The following is a 19,881-nucleotide window of genomic DNA, read 5'->3' as shown; positions in this document are numbered from 1 at the left end:
CACTAGCTCTTGCTTCTCAAAAGAGTCTTCTGCCTTTTCCTTTGTCCCTGCAGCACCCACCTCAGGAGCCCAGGGAGATGAGGAGCCCTGGCTTGGCTGTTGCCATGTGATTCACTCCGGGGACTTGCACAGGACAGGGATTTTCACAGCATCCATGCCCTCAGCAAGCCTCTTCTCCGTTCACTACTCAGGTAAAACAGTAACACTGTCAGGGGACACAAACAGAGCCTACTCACACAGAGGTAAGGTCTTGGTTTTTTGAAACACATTGTAAACTAACCTGTAGGAGAGGTGTTTGTCCTTTTCATGGGTCTGTAATTACCAAGCTTATCAGTGCACGGTATAAATAATTTTCTTTATTGGCAAGTTTCAACTATGTGCTCAGCCTACACAAGACACAACGATGCAGAAAGTTCTTGTCCCAGAAAAAAAGGAAAAAAAAGAAAAAAATATATAAACATGGGGGAAATGGGAGCTAAAGGATAAAGAGTCATATTTTTCAAGTATTACATTCCATTCTGCAGGTGTTACAAACAAGACTCAGGCCTGAAGAAGGATCCGAGTAAGACAGCAATAACCTGGAGACAGGATGTCTGCAGCTCTTGTGTTTTCCTGATCCCACATGATTTTTAGGGCACTCCCTGGTCCAGGGGCTGCCCACTGATAACAAGGAGCCAACAGCATGTCACTGCCAGGCTCATTCGCAAGCCCTCAGAGACCAGTGCCTAGCTGGCTTGTTGGAGGGGTTCTTTGGAGAGCTTTTGCTTTCTGAATGCCAGAAACTAGAGAATCCACAGAGTGCTTGAGAATGGCCTTTGCTGAGGTAGTTTGTTGGCCAGGCAAGTCTAAGCGCCAAATGAGTTAGCTGCACCACAAAACATCTTCCTCTTTCTCCAGGTTCCTGACTCCTCTTCTACATCCTTGTCAGAAAACTCTCAGCAGTAAACCCAGCAAGGTTGAACTTGCCCTGGATCTTCAGAATCCCAAGAGAGGACAAATGGAAGTGAAGAAGGGTCAAAACAGTTGTGAGAAGACACTATAAATTCTGCCCAAAGGGGCATGGTCCACAAGGAAGTGTAAGATTGGTATTGCAGTGGTTATCTGAGCAGCAGACGGGGAGAGGCCCTCAGTGAAACAGTGAATTTTGGTTGGACACCTGGATATGATATGTTAAAAACATTAAAAAACGCATATTCACCATGAGTGCTTCAGAAGCAAAGAGGGCAGGGTGCAACCCAGCTGGAGAAAAAAAAAAAAACCAACAAAAAAGGGAGGAAGAGAAACATGTGCGCTGCAAATTCACAAATACTTAACACTGCCCCCACCTGGGAAGGACATCTCAGTGTTTACTGCCTGGATTGTGGGCTGCCACAGCTTGGTGAGGCTAAGAGGGAGGCTTCACTCTGGGTTGCCCTGAATGCTGATCGTGCTGCTGTGGTACAGGGAAGAAGATGATTTGAAGCCAAGAAGGTCAGAATTAGGGTTCACATTTTTAGACAGCTGGAATACAGATTTCTTTCTTAAGCCTGGACAGCTAAGGAAGGATAGAATACAATATGATTTTTCCTACCAGTAACAAAATCAATAGATCTGCCCATAAAATTATAACCCCTTTAGCTGCCAGGTGAGCAGCTTTTAATTCATATCCCCACTGGCAGAAATTTACCTGCAACAAAGAACAGTTTGTTTTGCTCCTGCAAACCATTAGTCCATTCTAACAATGTGGCAACTCCTGGCTAATGATGTCCTCCAAGAATCAGCGACGCTGCTCGCTCTACCTGCCAGTCACCCTAGAAGCAGCACCTTCACTGTGCTCTCTGCGGCACCACAACCACTGCTGGCCCCACACAAAAGACAATGAAAATGCTGATTTCCTCTGGCCAGGTCACACACTCACACCTAGCTGTTTGAAGAACAGACTGTAAGGAGAAAGGGGGAAAAAATACTTCTTGCAAAGCTTACTCTATTTCTGAGCAACAAAGTGGGGTGACTTCTTAAGGCCCTTAACACTGGGTTGAAAGCCAGGACCATCTCTGATAGGCATTTCCTCTCTGGTCTCATCTCCTCTGTGACAACAGAGATTTAAAAGCCACTCATTTCTCACCAATGACAAGCAATGACATAAAAACTAGTTGATACCTTGATGGTGGTTTGGAAATGCAGAATGCCAGTCCCAAAGAGCAGACATTTTAATACAAGCACAATCTCAATATTACCTGAGAAAAATCCCAAACCACTCCAAACCCAGAAGCTTGATCTTTTAGCTGTCCAAGAGTTTCAGTTTCTCCTTTGATGGGAACCTCTTGAAGCAGCTAAAAGAAAACCAGCCCCATTTTCCTCCACATTTAGCAAATGCTGATTCCCCTTCTATCTTCTTATTGCTAATTGAGCAGATATATCTCCTATTTACTTGTGTCTGTGTAGCAGCATCATTGCTAGTATGGGATTGCCTCTTGCCTACTCTTGCAGAGCCAGGAGGGAAAGCACCCAAGCAGGATCAGCAAGCAAGAGAGAGAAAACTACCCAGCAGCACCAAAAAGTTTAAGTTATTTTTCTGCCAGGTAATGATTAACTAAATGTGCCCTCTTAGAGCCTGGAACACAAAGACTGTAACAAAAGAGACATAAAAGTCTGTAGTTTGTGGATGCCTCAAAGAAGCAGCAACAGCTGGTCAAACAGCTCCTGGCTGGGTAACTGTGCTTACAGTTAAATATGGCTACCGATGAACTTCACTTTCCTCCCCTCCTGAACTGCCAAAGAAAACAGAAGAGTGATCAAGTCTTCAGGTATAGGGTGATACCCCCAAATAGTGCAGTGCTTCCGAGAAAGCTCAGCAGGTAACAGAAACAGAACGTTAGAACCTTGAAGACCCAGCACACCTATCTCTAGAGACTCTCTCACCACGAATGTACTCAGTGCTTCAGAAGATGATGCTACCCAAGGGGCCACCTGGCCAAAAAAGGCAGTTTCTCCTGAGAATCACACTATCAGCTGCTGTTTCATACTCTAAAGAAAAAAGGCTCATGTTCAGTTTGTTTCTTCCCTTCATAACTTGAAGTACATAGCCCTTGGTTTAAATGCTATGGGTTGCTGGCCCAGTGCTGCACTATGGTTATGGCCCCTGCTGCTGGCAGTGGGTTGATGTAAGGACGTTTTTAGTCGGACCACTTTTGATGTCGTCTGCCCAGCTATCTTCCCACCTATCCTTCCAGCTCTCCTAGTGCCAGAACAGAACTCCAACATCAAAAGATACAGTTGAGGTTATCACGGGTTCAGCTGAGGAGTGCACTTAAGAGCCACTTTCCCAACTGCAGACAAATGTGCGAACTCAGGCTATCAGCTCTGAGTCAGAGCTGAAAATAGTGCACACTCCTACAGCAGGAATAAAAGTTCTTAGAGGGCAGAAGGGCAACATAAAGGAGAGAGAAGAAAACATCCCTAAGAATCCCACAGAAGCACACTTGGCTGTGGTAGCAGAGAGGCTCTCAGGCTAGGCAGTGTCTGAAGTAGTCACTTCTTGCTCAGAAATGCATCTTTGCAAGCCCAAACTTTTCCATCTTCCACTAGAAAGAGCTGAGCAGGTCTGCCTCATCACCCAACACACGTTCTCAAGGGCACCAAACCAGGGACTCTGCCTTGCACTGTCTCTGTAGCGGCTCAACTCTGCTCCCAGTGGAGGTACAGGGAGTTTTCCCAGCACTTCCAGTGGCAACAGGCTTTGCCCAAATACTTGTATACACCAGTGAAATTAGCCAGCTCTGGGACACAAGCCTCAAGTAACCAGAATCACCACTTCAAACTGAGGCAGACCCCAAAATAACAGGCAGCAAGGCAAGCTTTGCTATCTAGCATGGAAAGAGTATCCGGAAGAGATGAACTCCTTAAACAAGAGGATGTAAGAGGAGGCCCAACCAACTTACTGGCTGTCATTCTCAAGCTCTCAACGATCAGCCTGTATTACAAAGCTCTAAAAGCCTGAAACCAGCACACTGCCAACTGCTTTTCTCCGGGTTACAAACACAGCAAGGAATGGGAGAGACATGGCAACAGCAGAGACATGCCTGGCAGATCCTCCAGGCGGGCCGAGATCCAGCACTGCAGGGTCTGATTCAGAGTTTAGCCAGTAACGTGTATGGTATAACCTATGGAAACTGTCCCATTGGATTTTAAAACACAAACACAGCAGAATGTCATCATAAATAAGCAAAGTCTGTGTTAAAAAATTCTAAGTACACAGCGTTTTCTCCAGTTCTGACACCTTTTTAATAGAAATCACTTGTTTAGGAAACAAATAGCACTTTTGTAATTTTTTTTTTTTGTTTTGTTTGTTTTTACAACGTTTCTTACCTTGATCTTATTTTAAGTAACACTAGGAAGACCTCAATATCTTTTATTTTCCTTTTTAATTTAAAAAAGTTGTTTGTTTTGTTTTTTGTTTGTTTTTTTTTTTTTTTTTTTTCCCCCAGATACAAAGATTTCGCCCTTGCATAAAAAAACAGTGCCCAAAACGATGACACAAGGACTCACAAAGACTCACTGTATCTCACTGACACTAGTACTTCTAATCTATACCATGCAAGGTCCCATCTACCTCTTTTAATTAGACTGTCAGCCTGAAAAACAGCTTTTCTATTCCATATTTAGTTCTTGTTACCAAAAGAAGAGAAAGGAAGTGAAAGAAAAGGACATTTCTCTGTTCAGTTCACACATCTGGGTCATGTGCTACTTTGTTCAGGACACCTTTGTTGTTTATAAATATAGAAAAGGGTTGGAATCTCATTTTCAAGTAATCGACGCACATTTTCTCTTGGGACACCTCTGCCCAATGCTCCAAGCTGACCCTGGATTGGGGCCCTCTGTTTTCCCATATTCCCAACATGGGTTTTTCTGGATGAGTGTGAGGACCCAAACCAATTCTGCAAAGCATGTCTGTCATTTAATGTGAAGAAATAGGATGAAGCCACAGCTGTTGGGACAGTAGATCCTCAGCCTGTACATGTGCTGGTTACTCAGTGAAAAGTCCATCTCCTTTCCTTTTGTACATCTCCTGTCTAAACAATAGTAAATACTGCTTATTTGATAGACTTGTCCCTTCTGGGCACTGGGATTTGATAATTTATATTTCTGGTTTGGTTTTGTTTGGTTTTTTTTTGGTTTAATAGTTCTGAGAGTTTAGAAACAGGAAAAGCCCACAGGCTCTTTGGACTTGTTTTTTGTTTGTTTGTTTGTTTTCCCCTAGCTAAACGAACTGTTCTGCAAATAAGGATTTGAAACCTGCTCTCCTCCCTCATCCCTGCTCCTCACCCCAAACAAAAATAAAACAAACCTATAGTGGCTGTGGAGGCTGCTGCAGGCACACACTGGTGTAAAATATAGAGAGAGTAAATATATTATTTCACTTGGCATGGTGCTGGCAAAGAACCCCCAGCTGGCACTATTCATGTAACATGATCCAAACTTCGCATGTACACACAGAATAAGAAGGATCAATTGGCAAACTCCGGTGCCGCCTGGCACAAGCATCTTCACGCTCTCTCTGGAACCAAAGAACTAAAGAATTCTGCACTTTCCAGAAGAAATCCGGTTTTGCTTTTCTAGAGTTTCGGTATTTCGCTCTTCCTCCTCGCTGCCACCTCCCCTGGCTCCCACTGAACTCCGCTGTGTTATTTAGTCTCATCGCCCTTGTTACAGTTCACCATGCAGCTCTGGGAAGGGGAGGGGGCTAAGGTGGAGGTGGCAGCATTAGTATTGTTAGTGGAGTCCATGCCGTTGGAGATGGCTACTGAATTGACCTCAGAGTTTATGGGTTTTGAAAGGTCGATGCCTTGGATGAGGCGGATCAGCTGTTTTACCTTCTCCAAGGAGCTGTGCATCTCCTTCTGTTTTGCAAGGTTGGTGTTCTTCATTTCCATGCATTTCTGCAGCAGAACACAAGAGCAGGAGTCAGTTCAAGCTTATGAATGAAAGAAGGAAAGAGAATTATAGAATGGTTTGGGTTGGAAAGGACCTCTAAAGGTCATCTAAGTGCAACCTCCTTCACAGTCAGCAGGTACATCCTCCGCTAGATCAGGTTGCCCAGAGCCTTCTCAAGCCTGACTCTGAATATCTCCAGGGACATGGTCTCAACCATGTCCTTGGACAACCTCATCCACTGTTCCACTACCCTTGTGGTAAAGAACTTGTTTCTAACATCCAATCTAAACCAGCTCTTCTCCAGTTTGAAGCCACTGCCCCCTGTCCTGTCATGGCAGGCCTTTGTAAACAGTCCCTTCTCCATCCTCCTTGTGAGCCACCTTCAGGCACTGTAAGGCCACTATTACGTCTCCCTGGAGCCTTCTCTTCACCAGGCTGAACAACCTCAGCTCCCTTCAGCCTTTCTTCGTAGCAGAAGTGCTCCAATCTCCTGATCATTTTCATGGCCCTCTGCAAGACTCGTTCCATCAGGTTTGCATCCTTCCTGTGTTGAGAGCTCCAGAAGGACTATGATGTTCAGGGATCTAAGTGCATGTGCTCACAAAAGTCTGAAGCCAGCGGAAGAAGAGACTCAGGGCTGTGTTCACAGGAGAATTCCTATTTGCAGGCTGAGAAATTTAATTGCCATGATGTGGCTGTCACCTGGTACAGCACTCTTTCACCCCAAGGTATTTTGCAAATGAACACAGCTTCATCCTTTTTGTGTTCCTTCCAAGTCTATGTTGTTCTTATTTTTGTCTATTGGTATTGCCTTGCTGAAATATCTCTAGCTGAGATCTGCAAACTCAGGCATCCCACTGCAGGTGAATGCTGGCAGCATGCACACACACTGCTGGTGAGATAAAGCCTTTGCCTTCACACACATCTGAGCGGGAACATCACTTCCTTCTCTCAACAAATAAAAGGGCACTTGAGAAGAAAAGCCAGCCCTTCTTTCTTCACTTAAAAACCTTACTTTGTGGCCACTCTTTCTCAGAAGCAGCAGCAACCTAGCAAGCTCGGCAGCTGAGAGTCAGGGTAAGAAACTTTGAAAAAGGCTCATAAATGATGTTTTGAGGGTGAAAATTTGCCACTGTCTATACATGGAACTCTCACAAAGGAGGTGATGGTAGCTCTGTCTGTAACATTCAGGCTTTCAATGAAATGGCAACCTTCCTACATTTTTTAAACCTTTTATCCATGCTGATCTCCCAGACACTGTTGATTTAAAAGTTACTATTTTCACACACACCTCATGGCATCATAAAAGTAACACAACATTTAGACCTACTATGTTTTTCTTGGACAGTTTCCATGGAAGTCAAAACATGACTTGACCATATGAACCAAACCATTCTCCTTACCTACTATCAACCCCTCATGTTAAGGGTTTGCATCTGTCTGGCTATATCACTAAAAAACAGCGTTAGTGCTGCCCAGCTACTGCTAACCAGAAGACAGAGAGTTTCCACAACTGCTAACCAGCACCTCTCAACACCTGTTTGCTCACAATCATTTAATTTGTATTGGTGCCTTTTTAGGGGTCTGTAAAGATGTGACACTTATTGTTCTAATGGGTAAATGCAGGCAGACAGGAAGGTGCATCTGTACTTACACAGAAAAGCCTGCACTTCTGTATCCAGCCTTACAGATGCTGCCACACTCGGTGCTTTTTATTCTGTGATACTGACTACACTGATGGGCACAAACTTTATACTGGCAACTCAAGACTCAGATTTAAATATTAAGATGAGAAGAGAGGGCAAATTCATACAGAGGATATGATTACTGCAATAAACTACAGGAGGAAGCTACAGCACTGTCTAATTATTACTATGCAGTGGCATGCACTGTGTCCAGCTGCTACCTGCCCTGGCAATGTGTCAGAAGTCTGAGAGTCAGCCAGGAGTAAATGGCCACTCTTGTGTTAGCAAGGTCTGAAAAAACACATCAAGAATCAGAGGCCAAACCTTCTTAACCAAGTGAGCCACTGGAGAACTGGACTTAATCCACTTCCTATAGACAATAATGCTTTGGGCTGTGTTTTTCACCTGCTGAGATTATACAACTGCAGTGTATGGTCAGCATGGCTCATGTACATATGACTCAATGCTGCCTGTGCTTACATTCCTGCCCCTCAAAGTACTAAAAGCAAAGGAATGTGCTCACTCAATCTTCATTAAATCCAATGGAAGAGTCCAGTACATGAACTCACTCTAGTTTTCTCTCTGCATTCTGGCACCAGGACACAGGTGCAGAGGCATTTGGGAATGCAATACTCACCGTTATAGAATTGCTGAGTTGTTTGACCTTCTGCTCTAGTTGTTCTCTTTCCTGTTTTAAATCTGAACTCCATTTAAGTAGTTTCTGTTTTTCCTCTTCTTTTGCTGCAAGAAGAAAATATTAATCAGAAGTATCTAAAATGTTCCTGTTACAACAGTAGACGTAGGGTCTAAACTGCTTCACGTAAAGAAGGTAACTATGTTTTAAGTCAGTTTAACAACTTGTGCTCTATACCACCCCCTAAAACTTCACCTACATACACAAGCATCACAGACACCTTAACAAATCTTCAGACTGCTATTTTCACTCTCCTGGTGAATAAGGCTCTTCCCCTTTAATCTCTTTTTGTAAAGGCAGAGCCATTCCATCTCATTCCCCAAATAACCCCTTCCATTATTAAAGGTGAACCAAAAGTGGTGTTCTCCATGTTCCTACCTGCTTTATATGCAATATATGAATGAACAATTGCTAAAGTTCCTGGCCATGGGATTGCTTCTTCCTTCTTTAGCATCTGAAAGAAAAGCATTTAGAGATTTAGCTAGTACAAAATCTACCTCCAAAGAAAGCAAAAACGAGAAAAAGAGTGAAGATTTTCTTTTATGACTGTGATTAACCTCAGCCCTGTTAACACGAAGCTTCACAGACCTGTTCTGAGATTTAACAGAGGGAATTATTCACAACTGCATTGTGGCTCCCACAAAGCAGACCTGTTTCTTCCAGATGTCAGCATTTCCTCAAATTCCCTCCATAGTCACAAATAAAGTCTGCTAATGAAACTGAACAACTTAAAAGAGGAATGAAAGGATAATATATCTGAATGCAAACTTGCCAGGAGACATAAACATTATTCTGTGGTTCAGACAAACTGCTGACCTTAGTTGTTCTGGGAGAAAAGTTTTCATGGCACAGAATAGTCTCCACATCACACTTCCTGGCTAGTAGAACAGGAAACCCTCCTTTTCCCCTCTTCTCATCAGAATCACCCTAATGGATCAGTCAAATCTTCTTCATAAGGGCAAGCACTACTTATGTCTTTCAGATCCTTCTTACCAAACTTTCTTTTGAGGGGTAAGAGAGGCATTTTTATAAGTGAATCCGAGGCAGGTCTAAGATGACAGAGGATTCAGTCACTTCACAGTGGAATTACTCAAGATTTTTCCCAGCCTAATTTTGTGGGAAGCTATCCCAGAAATATGAAGAGGAGGGGTAAGGTGACAGTAGGTAAAAGCACAAATAGTGAAGTGGTGTCACTCCCTCCTCTCTTCTAATGACTGACCAAGTCACTGAAGTTCTGCATGCCCATTCTTCTGAGAAGCCCCCCAGTACATCAGACTGTTTGCTTACACTGCTACCACCTGGCTAACCAAAGGTCATGTGGGCAATCAAGCAATAAGCTACATAAGACAGAATTGCTCACAGCTCCAGGCTGCTGATCATCAGCAATCCTTTGCAACTCCTGGAGTTCCACAGAAGGTTTAAGAATACCAGCGTCTACTTTGTCTTGTAACCTCAATGCAATTATAAGCAAACTATTAAATCACCATCTGTCCAGTTGTGCACTTTCAGAAAGGGATCTGGAAGGACAAACTACCAAACTGTTCACGTATCCTCATTATACTGATGTGGAATGATATTATTACAGAGATCACTGAAAACAGCCCTCTCTGATGTTTGCTCTGTGTGAGCAAACAGAGGCTTCTATCTGCTCTCTCTACTGAGGTAAGCTGGTGCAAATGTTTTATTTATCTGTCCAGAAGAACATACTAACGATTTCTGAAGAAGCAACAAGCTTAAGATGAACTGCAACATTTCTGTGGGTCAGAGAGGACCTGTCACAAAGGTTTGCCCAGAAAATGGGGGAAAACACAAAGGCAACAAATTAAGACTCCAAATCTGGCAGCCAGACCTAACAGTTTTGCCTTGGCATGCATTGTTGCAGCAGTAATACCATCAAATTCACACAACCCTTACTACAGATCAAACAGATTTGCTCAGTGTCAGGCTGTCTCGATCTAAAAAGCAAGCCAAGCGATCTGGTTATTTTCTTCAACAGTGAAAAGTCTTTATGGTGTATTTGGTATAACCCTGCTTGCCAAACAATACCTGGTCTTGACATTTGGGACAGATCCACATGCCCTTGGGAATGGTTTTCAGAGGTGGGTCCAGACAGTCCAGGTGATAAACACGTGAACATGTGTCACACATCAGCAGCTGCCCGCTTTTTCTGCAAACACTGCAGAAGTCCTCATGGATGTCACCCTATTAAATGGAGGAGAACAGGTGTGGGCGAAAGAGAGAGAAGGCAAAAAGTGAACTTTGACTTTTGACATCTACATCTTAGTCATTTAACAAAGTTTACAGCACAAACTATTTCTAAGGGGATTCCAAACAGTCAAGGCCTTTGAGTTTTGAGACAGAAAACCCAGGCAGAACAGCAGGAACACGGACATTTGTCCTCTCAAAGCAAAATGTTACAGCAAACACTTATCACCACAGCTTCTCTTAACAACTACTACACCCCTAGAGCTTTTCTTCTTTAAGAGTCCCCCTTCACTCTGCCTTTTCTTTTGGTTTTGCTTAAAGTGATGAACTACTCACTTTTTCAACCCTTCTCATTTCTGGATGTAAGCACAACTCAACCCCAGGAATGCCGATGAGGCTGTCTCTTGCCAGTAACGGTATGTAAAAAGCCCCAACCAAGTGACTTGAAAGAACATTGTCAAATATTTAGGTCACCTTTAAGAATGAAACTGAAAGGAAAAGGTGCTGTGCTTGTAAATGAAAAAGAACAGGATGAATTATGCTCTGAGACAATTCACTTAGTTGCAACAGTTATGACTCAAAATTTTCTTGTTCTTCAGAGTCTTTAAGATTCAACACTAACATCGGCTGAGAGCCAGGATGAAGGAACACCAGAAGAGATTTTCTAACTAAGGTATTTTTAAAAGAAAAAGAAAATATTACTAGCAGTGTATCTTAAAAAAAAAGTAGGTTTTGTTACTGTTGCAATACCATACAAGGTTTTTTTTTCTACAGTCAGTAACTTCCCAGAAAGGTAGATCTTATTTTTGTTACTTTTTTTTTTCTCTCTTTGCTCCAGTTACTCAGAGCTTGTGCTCAGAGCAGTGTTTCTATTTGTTTTCCTTTATTTTCCAGATATTTGAACAAAGAGGGCATGAAAGAAAGATGGCTCAGCATCTACAGAGGAGAGGGGCACCCCAGCTGTCTCCTCTCATGCCTGTGGGCTGCTGTCCTGGCAACCTGACATACTACAGAATCACAGAATTAACCAGATTGGAAAAGACCTTCGAGATCATTGAGTCCAACCTATCACCCAACACCTTCTAATGAACTACACCATGGCACTAAGTGCCACATCCAGGCTCTTTTTAAACACCTCAAGGGATGGTGACTCCACCTCCTCAGGCAGCCCATTCCAATGCCAATCACTCCTCCTGTGAAGAACTTCTTCCTAACATCCAGCCTAAACCTGCACTGGCACAGTTTGACACTGTGTCCTCTTGTTCTGTCACCGGTTGCTTGGCAGAAGAGACCAACCCCCACCTGAAAGGAGGTTTCCTGTCAGGTAGTTGTAGAGAGCAATAAGGTCTCCCCTGAGCCTCCTCTCCAGGCTTAACAACCCCAGCTCCCTCAGCCTCTCCTCACAGGGCTGTGCTCCAGCTCCCTCACCAGCCTTGGTGCCCTTCTCTGGACACAGCCAAGCACCTCAACATCTTTCTTAAATTGAGGGCCCCAGAACTGGACAAAGCACTCAAGGTGTGGCCTAACCAGTGCTGAATACAGGGGCAAAAGGACTTCCCTGGTCCTGCTGGTCACACTATTCCTGATACAGGCCAGGATGCCATTCTTGGCCACCTGGGCACACTGCTGCCTCATGTTCGTCTGTCAGTCAGCATCCCCAGGTCCCTCTCTGCCTAGCTGCTCTGCAGCCACTCTGTCCCCAGCCTGTAGCACTGCATGGGGTTGTTGCAGTCAAAGTGCAGAACCCAGCACTTGGACTTGTTAAAACTCATGGCACTGGACTGTGTCTATCTATCCAGACTGTACAGGTCCCTCTGCAGAGCCCTCCTACCCTCTAACAGATCAACACATGCTCCTAGCTTGGTGTCATCTGCAAACTTATTAATGGTGGACTCAATCCCCTCATCCAGATCATCAATGAAGATATTAAACAGGACTGTGTCCAGCACTGATCCCTGGGGCACACCACTAGTGACTGATTGCCAACTGGATGTGGCTCCATTTGCTAGCACTCTCTGTGCCTGGCCATCCAGCCAGTTCTTCCTTGGACAAAGTGCCCCTGTCCAAGTCATGGGCTACCAGCTCAGCCAGAAACTTGCTATGGCAGACAGTGTCAAAGGCGTTGCTGAAGTCCAGGTAAACTACATCCACAGCCTTTCCCCATATCCACCAGGCAGGTCACCTGGTCATAAAAATAGGTCTATTCACCTAGAGTCTGAAACACACACTTGCTACTGACTTTGGCTGAAGTTTCACACACTAGATCTGAGAAATCATGACCTCAGGATGTCTGTGTTGAGTCAAACTGTGTGCACATGTTTGCCCTGTGTGAAATATCAGCACGGACAAGGTTTCCTTTTGACCCATACAGCCTTTTCACCTGGCTGGAGAAGTTCTATCAATTTGGAGGGGTAGCAGATTTGGATGTGCACAACATCTAAGCTGCTAGGCAAGAAAAACGGTGCTAATCTCTACTGTGGATAAAATATGAAATGTATTAGAAGAGTGACACACAGGCAATCTGCTCAGGTTTCTACTTCCCAGCCTTACTGCTGATGAGGCCTTTTTTTGAAGGGAAGGCTATTCTTAATTCCCAAGGTTAGCACTGATGCCATGTTTTGTAAAGGATCAATCTTTAGTGAACTTTCAGTGCCATGTTTTGGTTCCTATAACTACCAAGGAATCACAGAGAGCTGGGTTGTGGCACTGCTTCATTCTTTAGCACCACAGAGTTCTTTAGTGAGTTAAATGAACTGAATAAATGAATGACATTTCAAGCTTCTTGTAAAGCAATCTGGGGAAGCAGGCTGGGAAGAATTTTTCCTCTATCATGTATCCTGTGTGTACAAAGAAAAGAACACAGGCAGGAGATGCCATGCAAACTAAACCCAAATTCTCTGCAATCTAAGGAAAAAATAAAGAGGAAATTCTCAGATTTGAGAAGAAAATTCTCCTTCTAAAGAATTACATGTGTTGAGATGCTTTAGTTGCTACAGGCTACACCACGGCACTTGGTAACTGGCTCAGGTGCAAAATTACTACTGTGTTGAAAATCAAACCTGTTTTGTCTGATACCCTGCAGAAAGAGACCTATACAAGAGACACAAGCAGTTGCTTCTGAAAGGAGAGACATTAGAGAGATGTGTATTCAGAACCTTCTAAGTTAACTGAGTGCTGCAAAACCTGAAGTGACACAGCTGGTCAGTGAGCACTGTGGTTGAATGACTTGAGATGACAGCACACATGGACAATATCCACAGTGGTTCACAGCCAACTGCCAAAAAGGAAAGGGAAAGGGAAAGGGAAAGGGAAAGGGAAAGGGAAAGGGAAAGGGAAAGGGAAAGGGAAAGGGAAAGGGAAAGGGAAAGGGAAAGGGAAAGGGAAAGGGAAAGGGAAAGGGAAAAAGAAAGAGGAAAAAACAGCCTTACTCAATCCTGCCTGCTGTATTACTTCCTTTTTCCAGCTTTCTATTCCTACTTTCTACTCTGCCATCCTTATTACCAATTCCATTTTGCTTCATTCTCCCTTCAAAATTTATCCCTGTCATTTGGAGAATGAGAGAGGAGAATGGCCAGAAGGCTGTTCTGGACCATGGTGCCTTATGCCAAGCGCATGGCCTGATTTGCAATTTTCATAGGCTGGCTAAAGACAGATTACTCAAGTGCTAAACACCAAATTTCTGTTCTAAAGCCTACAGGACCCAGACCTCAGCAAATCAATGCCAAAATATTTTGAAGATGGGGAAAACTGCAGTTTTCTTCTATATCTGTTTGAAGAACTGCTCCATAGTTTTAACTGAGTCTTCTGAAACATGCCCTGTTTTCAAGTGCCCAAATGCTGGAGGGCTGTAACTGCAGACATAATTTTCTGTCTCACATAGAAGAAAGAGACATTTCTATATTCACATCATCTGCTGACAGTGTAGATCCTCTTCAACATGACATGGACTGTCTTCACTGCCAAAAGAAGTGATCCTGCCTTCTCTGTATGCCCAGACACTGATTTCTGTCCCCTGCATGAGCCTGGCACAAGAAGATGTGTGTCTATAAAATTAAGCAGATTAGGGCATGATCTTGGCTAAGATTAACAATTTTTAGCTACGCCAGTTCCATTATACAGATTACAATGTGTCTGCAGATACATCTGTGCTGGAACAACACAGGAGGCCTTTAAGGGTTGGGAAAAGACTACTAGTGACAGGCAGGACTGTTCTCCGTGGTGGTACCAGTCAAGCTGTGGCATGAGCATTTCATACTGTATTTTGTGTGTGTGTATATATATAAAAATTAAACTTCATGCTCCAAAGACCTGATTTTCCTCTTTGCCTTCACCTGCAGCACAGCTGGTGCTGTTGGTATGTAAACACACAGTACTTTCCCACCACTATATGGCACTTTTCCAGCCAAGGATGCTAAAGATTTTTACAAGTATTGCTAAGTTCTCAAAACTCAGAGGGAAAAGAAAGCACCATGGAAAATATATAAATGGGGAAAACCAAATCACAAAAAAAAAAATATAAAAGGGATATGACTGCAGAAACTTGCTCAGTAGTTTCATAAGAACATATTAACCAGCTCATGATCACAGAAAACTTCAGAGGCTGGGAGGGACCTCCGGAGATCATTGAGTCCAATGCCCCTGCCAAGGCAGGATCCCCTAGAGTAGTTCGCGCAGGAATGCATCCAGGCAGGTTTTGAAAGTCTACAGAGAAGAAGACTCCACAACCTCTGTGGGCAGCCTGTTCTAGGGCTCTGTCACCCTCACTGTAAAGAAGTTTCTCCTCATGTTGAGGTGAAACCTTCTGTGTTCCAGTTTGTATCCATTGTATCCTTGTCTTATTGCTGCTGACCAGCAAAAACAGATTGGCCTCATCCACTTGACACCCACTCCTCAGATATTTCTACACATTGATCAGATCTCCTCTCAGTCTTCCCCTCTCCAGATTAAACAGCCCCAGGTTTCTCAGTCTCTCTCCATAGGGGAGATGCTCAAATCCCCCAGACATCCTTGTGGCTCTCTGCTGGACTCTTTCCAGCAGGTCTCTGTCTCTCCTGAACTGAAGAGCCCAAAACTGGACACAGTATTCCAGGTGTGGTCTCACCAGGGCAGAGCAGAGGGGGAGAAAAACTTCCCTACACTTGCCAGACACACTTTTCCTGATGCATCCCAGGATGCCACAGGCTCTCTTGGCTGCAAGGGCACATTGCTGGCCCATGGAGAACTTGCTTTCCCCCAGCACTCCAAGGTCTTTCTCCATGGAACTGCTTTCCAGCAGGGCAATGAGAAGCCATTGAGACGAGCAAGTAAGAATTAAAACATGTAATGGCAGAAGAACAGATTTAATACATATTTCCATTATTTTGCTGTCTCTCAAGGCTCAAATTTTGATTAACAGTCTTTTCTTTTTTAAATTATTAATTAAAAATAAAGAGCAATTTGAAATGTATTTTTTACTTTTATGTGGAAAAATTCATGGAATTCAGTGCCAAACATTTCTGAAAAATCTTAGCCCAGTTGAAAGGGAATAGGCATTGAATGGGATTTTGGGATAAAATTCTTTCATAAAACTAAACCCACGAAAATGTCAGTGCTGTAGAAACTAAATGACTTGTCTGGAAACATGTTGAAGGAGATTTACACATGGTTTTAAAGGGAAAATTGTGCTACTGTGCTACATTGTAACATGTTCAGGTAAGAGAGAATGTTAATTACCTGATGTGTAATCTTTCATTGTCTCCTTCAAAATACTTCTATTTCATTAATTAATGAATATTAAAGCAACCTAGGCCTAAATACATCCAAATCCAGAAAACTCAGAGTGTTCAGAACTAGATTTGAATGCTACAGAAATTCTTCTTCTTGATTTAGCCTCCTGCCACCAGTACTGCAGAAAACAGGGCAAAAACTCATTGTATGGTTTCGAGAGCTCTTGCACAGGGGGAAGAGAGTTGGCAGTATGCACACAAAGGTCAGAGATGGAAAAGAACCTCCCACCACATGATCCAGTCCTTCTCTTGGGGCCAGTGTTCAGAAAAAAATGTACTCTTCTGCGTGTTTGCCAGTTGCTTGTACTACTTTTCTTTTTAAAGTCCTCAGAGATGTTGCTGCCCCACCTTCTCCCTAAGGGGCTGCTCCATAGCCCTATTCATTTGACTGTCAGGAAAGGGTTTTTACACTCAAGTGCTTTTCTGCTCTCAAAAAGTGACTGTATAAAAGAGAACCTTTTAATTTCAAATACATAATCCCTGGGTATCAGAATTGCATTTATTTATTTCAGTGACTCAGACACACTTGTACTATTTCTATTCCTGTTACCTCTGCAGAACAAACACACAGTTCAGAGGCAAGAAGCTGGCTTCTATTCCCTACTGTACGTGGCCAGTGGAGTTGGACTCTCAGTCTATGTAGTTACAGTGATGCAACTGCATAGGTGAAACTAAAGTGGCTCAATTCTTCCTTAAAGCTCATTTCAGATCATTGTGCCTCAATTATGTGTGATAACATGGTTAAAAAAAAAGAGGGAGGAAGGCAAAGGAAAAAAAAATACAGAGGCTGCTCTGACTCAGACTGCAGAAGGAGTCTGCAGCACTGTTATGAAGAAACAAGCAAGCACCTTTTTATTTTTAAACTGTGCCCAGTAAGTACTAGTCATTAAAACATAAGCACTTTACTGGAAGCAGGCTGAGGATTTCTGTGCAATGAATTGTTTCACCTCTGCTCATCACCCACAGTGCACTTTTGGGCAAGTCAAAGTGTCCAGTCCCTTCATTCTGTCATTTTGTGCCTACACAGTGACTCAGTCCAATTCTTCTCACACTATTTACCTTCTAAAATGTACGCATGACCTTTGATTTTCTTTATCATCATGTGCTTGCAGGAAATGGAAGCAATCAAATAACTGAATAGTTCTCAGCAACTGACAACGGTTATGTGCTTCAAGTAGCAAAAATCTTATCTTTGAATTAACTTAAGCTAAGCATGCTTGGTAATAATATGACCAGATTACATTCAAGACAGATTTTGCAAGGTGACCACAGGGGAGATGTATTGAGCTATGCTGGTACACCAGGAGTGCCAAAATTGTGCTGCATGTACTGTTCTGTCAGGATCTGAGCAGTCTCCCTCCTCCTCTCATTACAGAAACACAACTTTTTGTTATTATGTTCTGTAAGTAATACTTTTCATTCTCCCCTTCCCCCTTTTTCATGGATGACAGATTCTATTCAGTCAGACAAGATCTCAGACACTGCACAAAAGAAATGAGCACATCCAGCATGCCTGGTGCCTCCCAGTGTTTCCATCCACTGAAGGAGTTATAAATAAAATCTCCACAGGACAAGAACATAGGTGCAGGAGTGGGGGAAAAATGGGAAGATGTTCAAAAAATGCTGGACTGTTTCACAGCATAAATCACAGAATGGTTTAGGTTGGAAAGGGCCTCAAAAATCATCTAGTTCCAACCTCCTGCCCATAGGCAGAGACATCTCCCACTAGAACAGGTCGCTCAAGGTCTCATCCAACTTGGCCTTGAACATCTCCAGGGAGGGAGCATCCACAACCTCCCTGTGCAGCCTGTACCAGAGTTTCACCAACCTCACTGAAAAGAACTTCCTCCTAACATCTAGTTAAAACTCCCCTCTACCAGTTTAAACCCATTACCCCTCATCCTGTCGTTACAAGACCTTGCAAATAGCCCCTTCCCAGCCTTCACGTAGGCCCTCTTCAGACACTGGCAGGGTACTACAAGGTCTCCTCAAAGCGTTCTCTTCTCCAGACTGAAAAGCTCCAACTCTAATAGCTTGTCCTCATAGGAGAGGTGCTCCAGCCCTCTGAACATCTTCCTTGCACTCCTCTGGACTCAGTCCAACAGAATCAGGGCTAACTAGATGCGAGGCTAGAGAAAAGAAGTCTGCAAGGACTTTTCTTGTGGCTGTTTCTGCTTCTCTCTCTGCAAGTGAGCCCTCCCCACAAGTTACTTACGTCTGTGGAGCCGGGGCTAGGCAGGGACACAGGCTGAACGGCTGCGGGGAAAGTGAATGTGGTCTCTGTCTTTTCATTTTCGGGGGAGTCAGGATAACCGGAGAGGGGGGAGGTGGGGGTCAAAGCCCCTAACCCCAGCACCGTGTTGTATTTAGGTGGACGACCTACATGGTAACAACAGGGAACACACACACAGAAAAAAAAAAAAAGAAAGGGAAAAAATGATCTTACATACCTTTGGCCAGTGGTCCTCATTGGCTAGCATGAAAAAGGAAATGACGTAGCACAGAGAGGAAGTTAATATAAAAGTTACAAGTGGAAGGACAGAAGCAAAAGATTCAAACATTTTTGTAGAATTTTTTTAAGTAGAATTTTGCAAGGAGAGAACAATTGAAAGATGTATTTCAGAAGGAAATAGAGTTAAGCTCTGTAGAGGGTCAAAGAATTGCTCCTACAAAAGCAGCACAGGGACACTTGCCACTCCTAGAAATTAGGCTATTCAGTTTTCAGGGAAAGCATGTTGGCATCAAAGCCAGAGAAAAGCTACAAGAACTACTATTAAATCCTTTCTACTGGTATCCCACACCTCCCTATCTTTCCTGTGTCAGCATAAATCTATACAAAGGTTAAGTCCTTTATCAGAGGTCGGCACTCACCAACCCACTCCTTTTCTCCCCCTTTTTTAAACCTACTCACCCACAGATCAGCACTTTCTAGCCTCTTGGTACCTTTTATGAATGAGGCTACCTCAAGAACAGGTCCTATTGTCTGACCCATAACAGCAGCACTAGCATGCTGTAACCTATCACTGGTCTTCCACTATAACCCCTTCCAAAATCCTGTATTCTTTCCTAGATGTCCTCAGTCAGGTATGTTTGATTATGCACAACTCCTTTAGACTAGCAGATGTGCAAAATGTGCTTGTAACAGTTTTCATAAAATTCTGTATGCAAAGCAAGAGAGCAAAACCCAGTATGTAACCATAATTTCTGCCTCCCTTCTCCAGGGTAATTTATGGTTATGTAAACATAAAGGAGCTAGGATCTAGGAATAATTCCCCAGATCTTATGTTTACAGATTGTCAGTCTATACCTATTAACATGCTAAACCTTGCATTTAAGGTCTGGATATGTTCCAGCATTCAGTATGTCCTTGGAAACGGATTTCTGCTAGTCATGTCCGTGGCTGAAATTTCTGACGTGCTCAGCACCACCTAGAATTAAACTGAAGCTCTCCTGGGCACATGCTTGCATAGGCTTTTTACCTAATATATAGCTATGCTAAATCACGAAACAAATGCATATATCCCAAGCTTTTGTCAATTGAAAATGTGTGCTACTGATGAGGTGCTGATGCAAGGTACAGGCTCACAACAGCAGGAGGGGGAAAAAAAAGGAAGCATAA

The 19,881-nt window shown here is 43.4% G+C and overlaps 1 protein-coding gene across 7 annotated transcripts in view; it reads right to left on the bottom strand.

Annotated features, from left to right (window-relative positions):
• Positions 1–334: 334 nt before the first annotated feature.
• PHF21A (PHD finger protein 21A) overlaps positions 335–19,881 on the bottom strand; it is a 142,667-nt gene continuing 123,120 nt past the window's right edge. For 5 of the 7 annotated variants that reach the window (XM_064145518.1, XM_064145503.1, XM_064145489.1 and 2 more), the window contains 5 exons: positions 18,478–18,641; positions 10,339–10,494; positions 8,671–8,746; positions 8,236–8,339; positions 335–5,918 (listed from right to left, as the gene is read on the bottom strand). In XM_064145518.1, the coding sequence (XP_064001588.1) occupies positions 5,664–5,918; positions 8,236–8,339; positions 8,671–8,746; positions 10,339–10,494; positions 18,478–18,641 (755 nt within the window). In that variant the 3' untranslated portion in view covers positions 335–5,663. Of the gene's footprint in view, positions 5,919–8,235; positions 8,340–8,670; positions 8,747–10,338; positions 10,495–18,477; positions 18,642–18,712; positions 18,736–19,881 lie in introns of all 7 variants that reach the window. The other 2 variants (XM_064145537.1, XM_064145527.1) reach the window with 1 other exon arrangement.

This window comes from Pogoniulus pusillus, chromosome 1, assembly GCF_015220805.1.
Source record: "Pogoniulus pusillus isolate bPogPus1 chromosome 1, bPogPus1.pri, whole genome shotgun sequence".
NCBI lineage: Eukaryota > Metazoa > Chordata > Aves > Piciformes > Lybiidae > Pogoniulus > Pogoniulus pusillus.
Note: the sequence above shows the minus strand (reverse complement) of the source record. Positions and strands in the feature narration are given on the sequence as shown.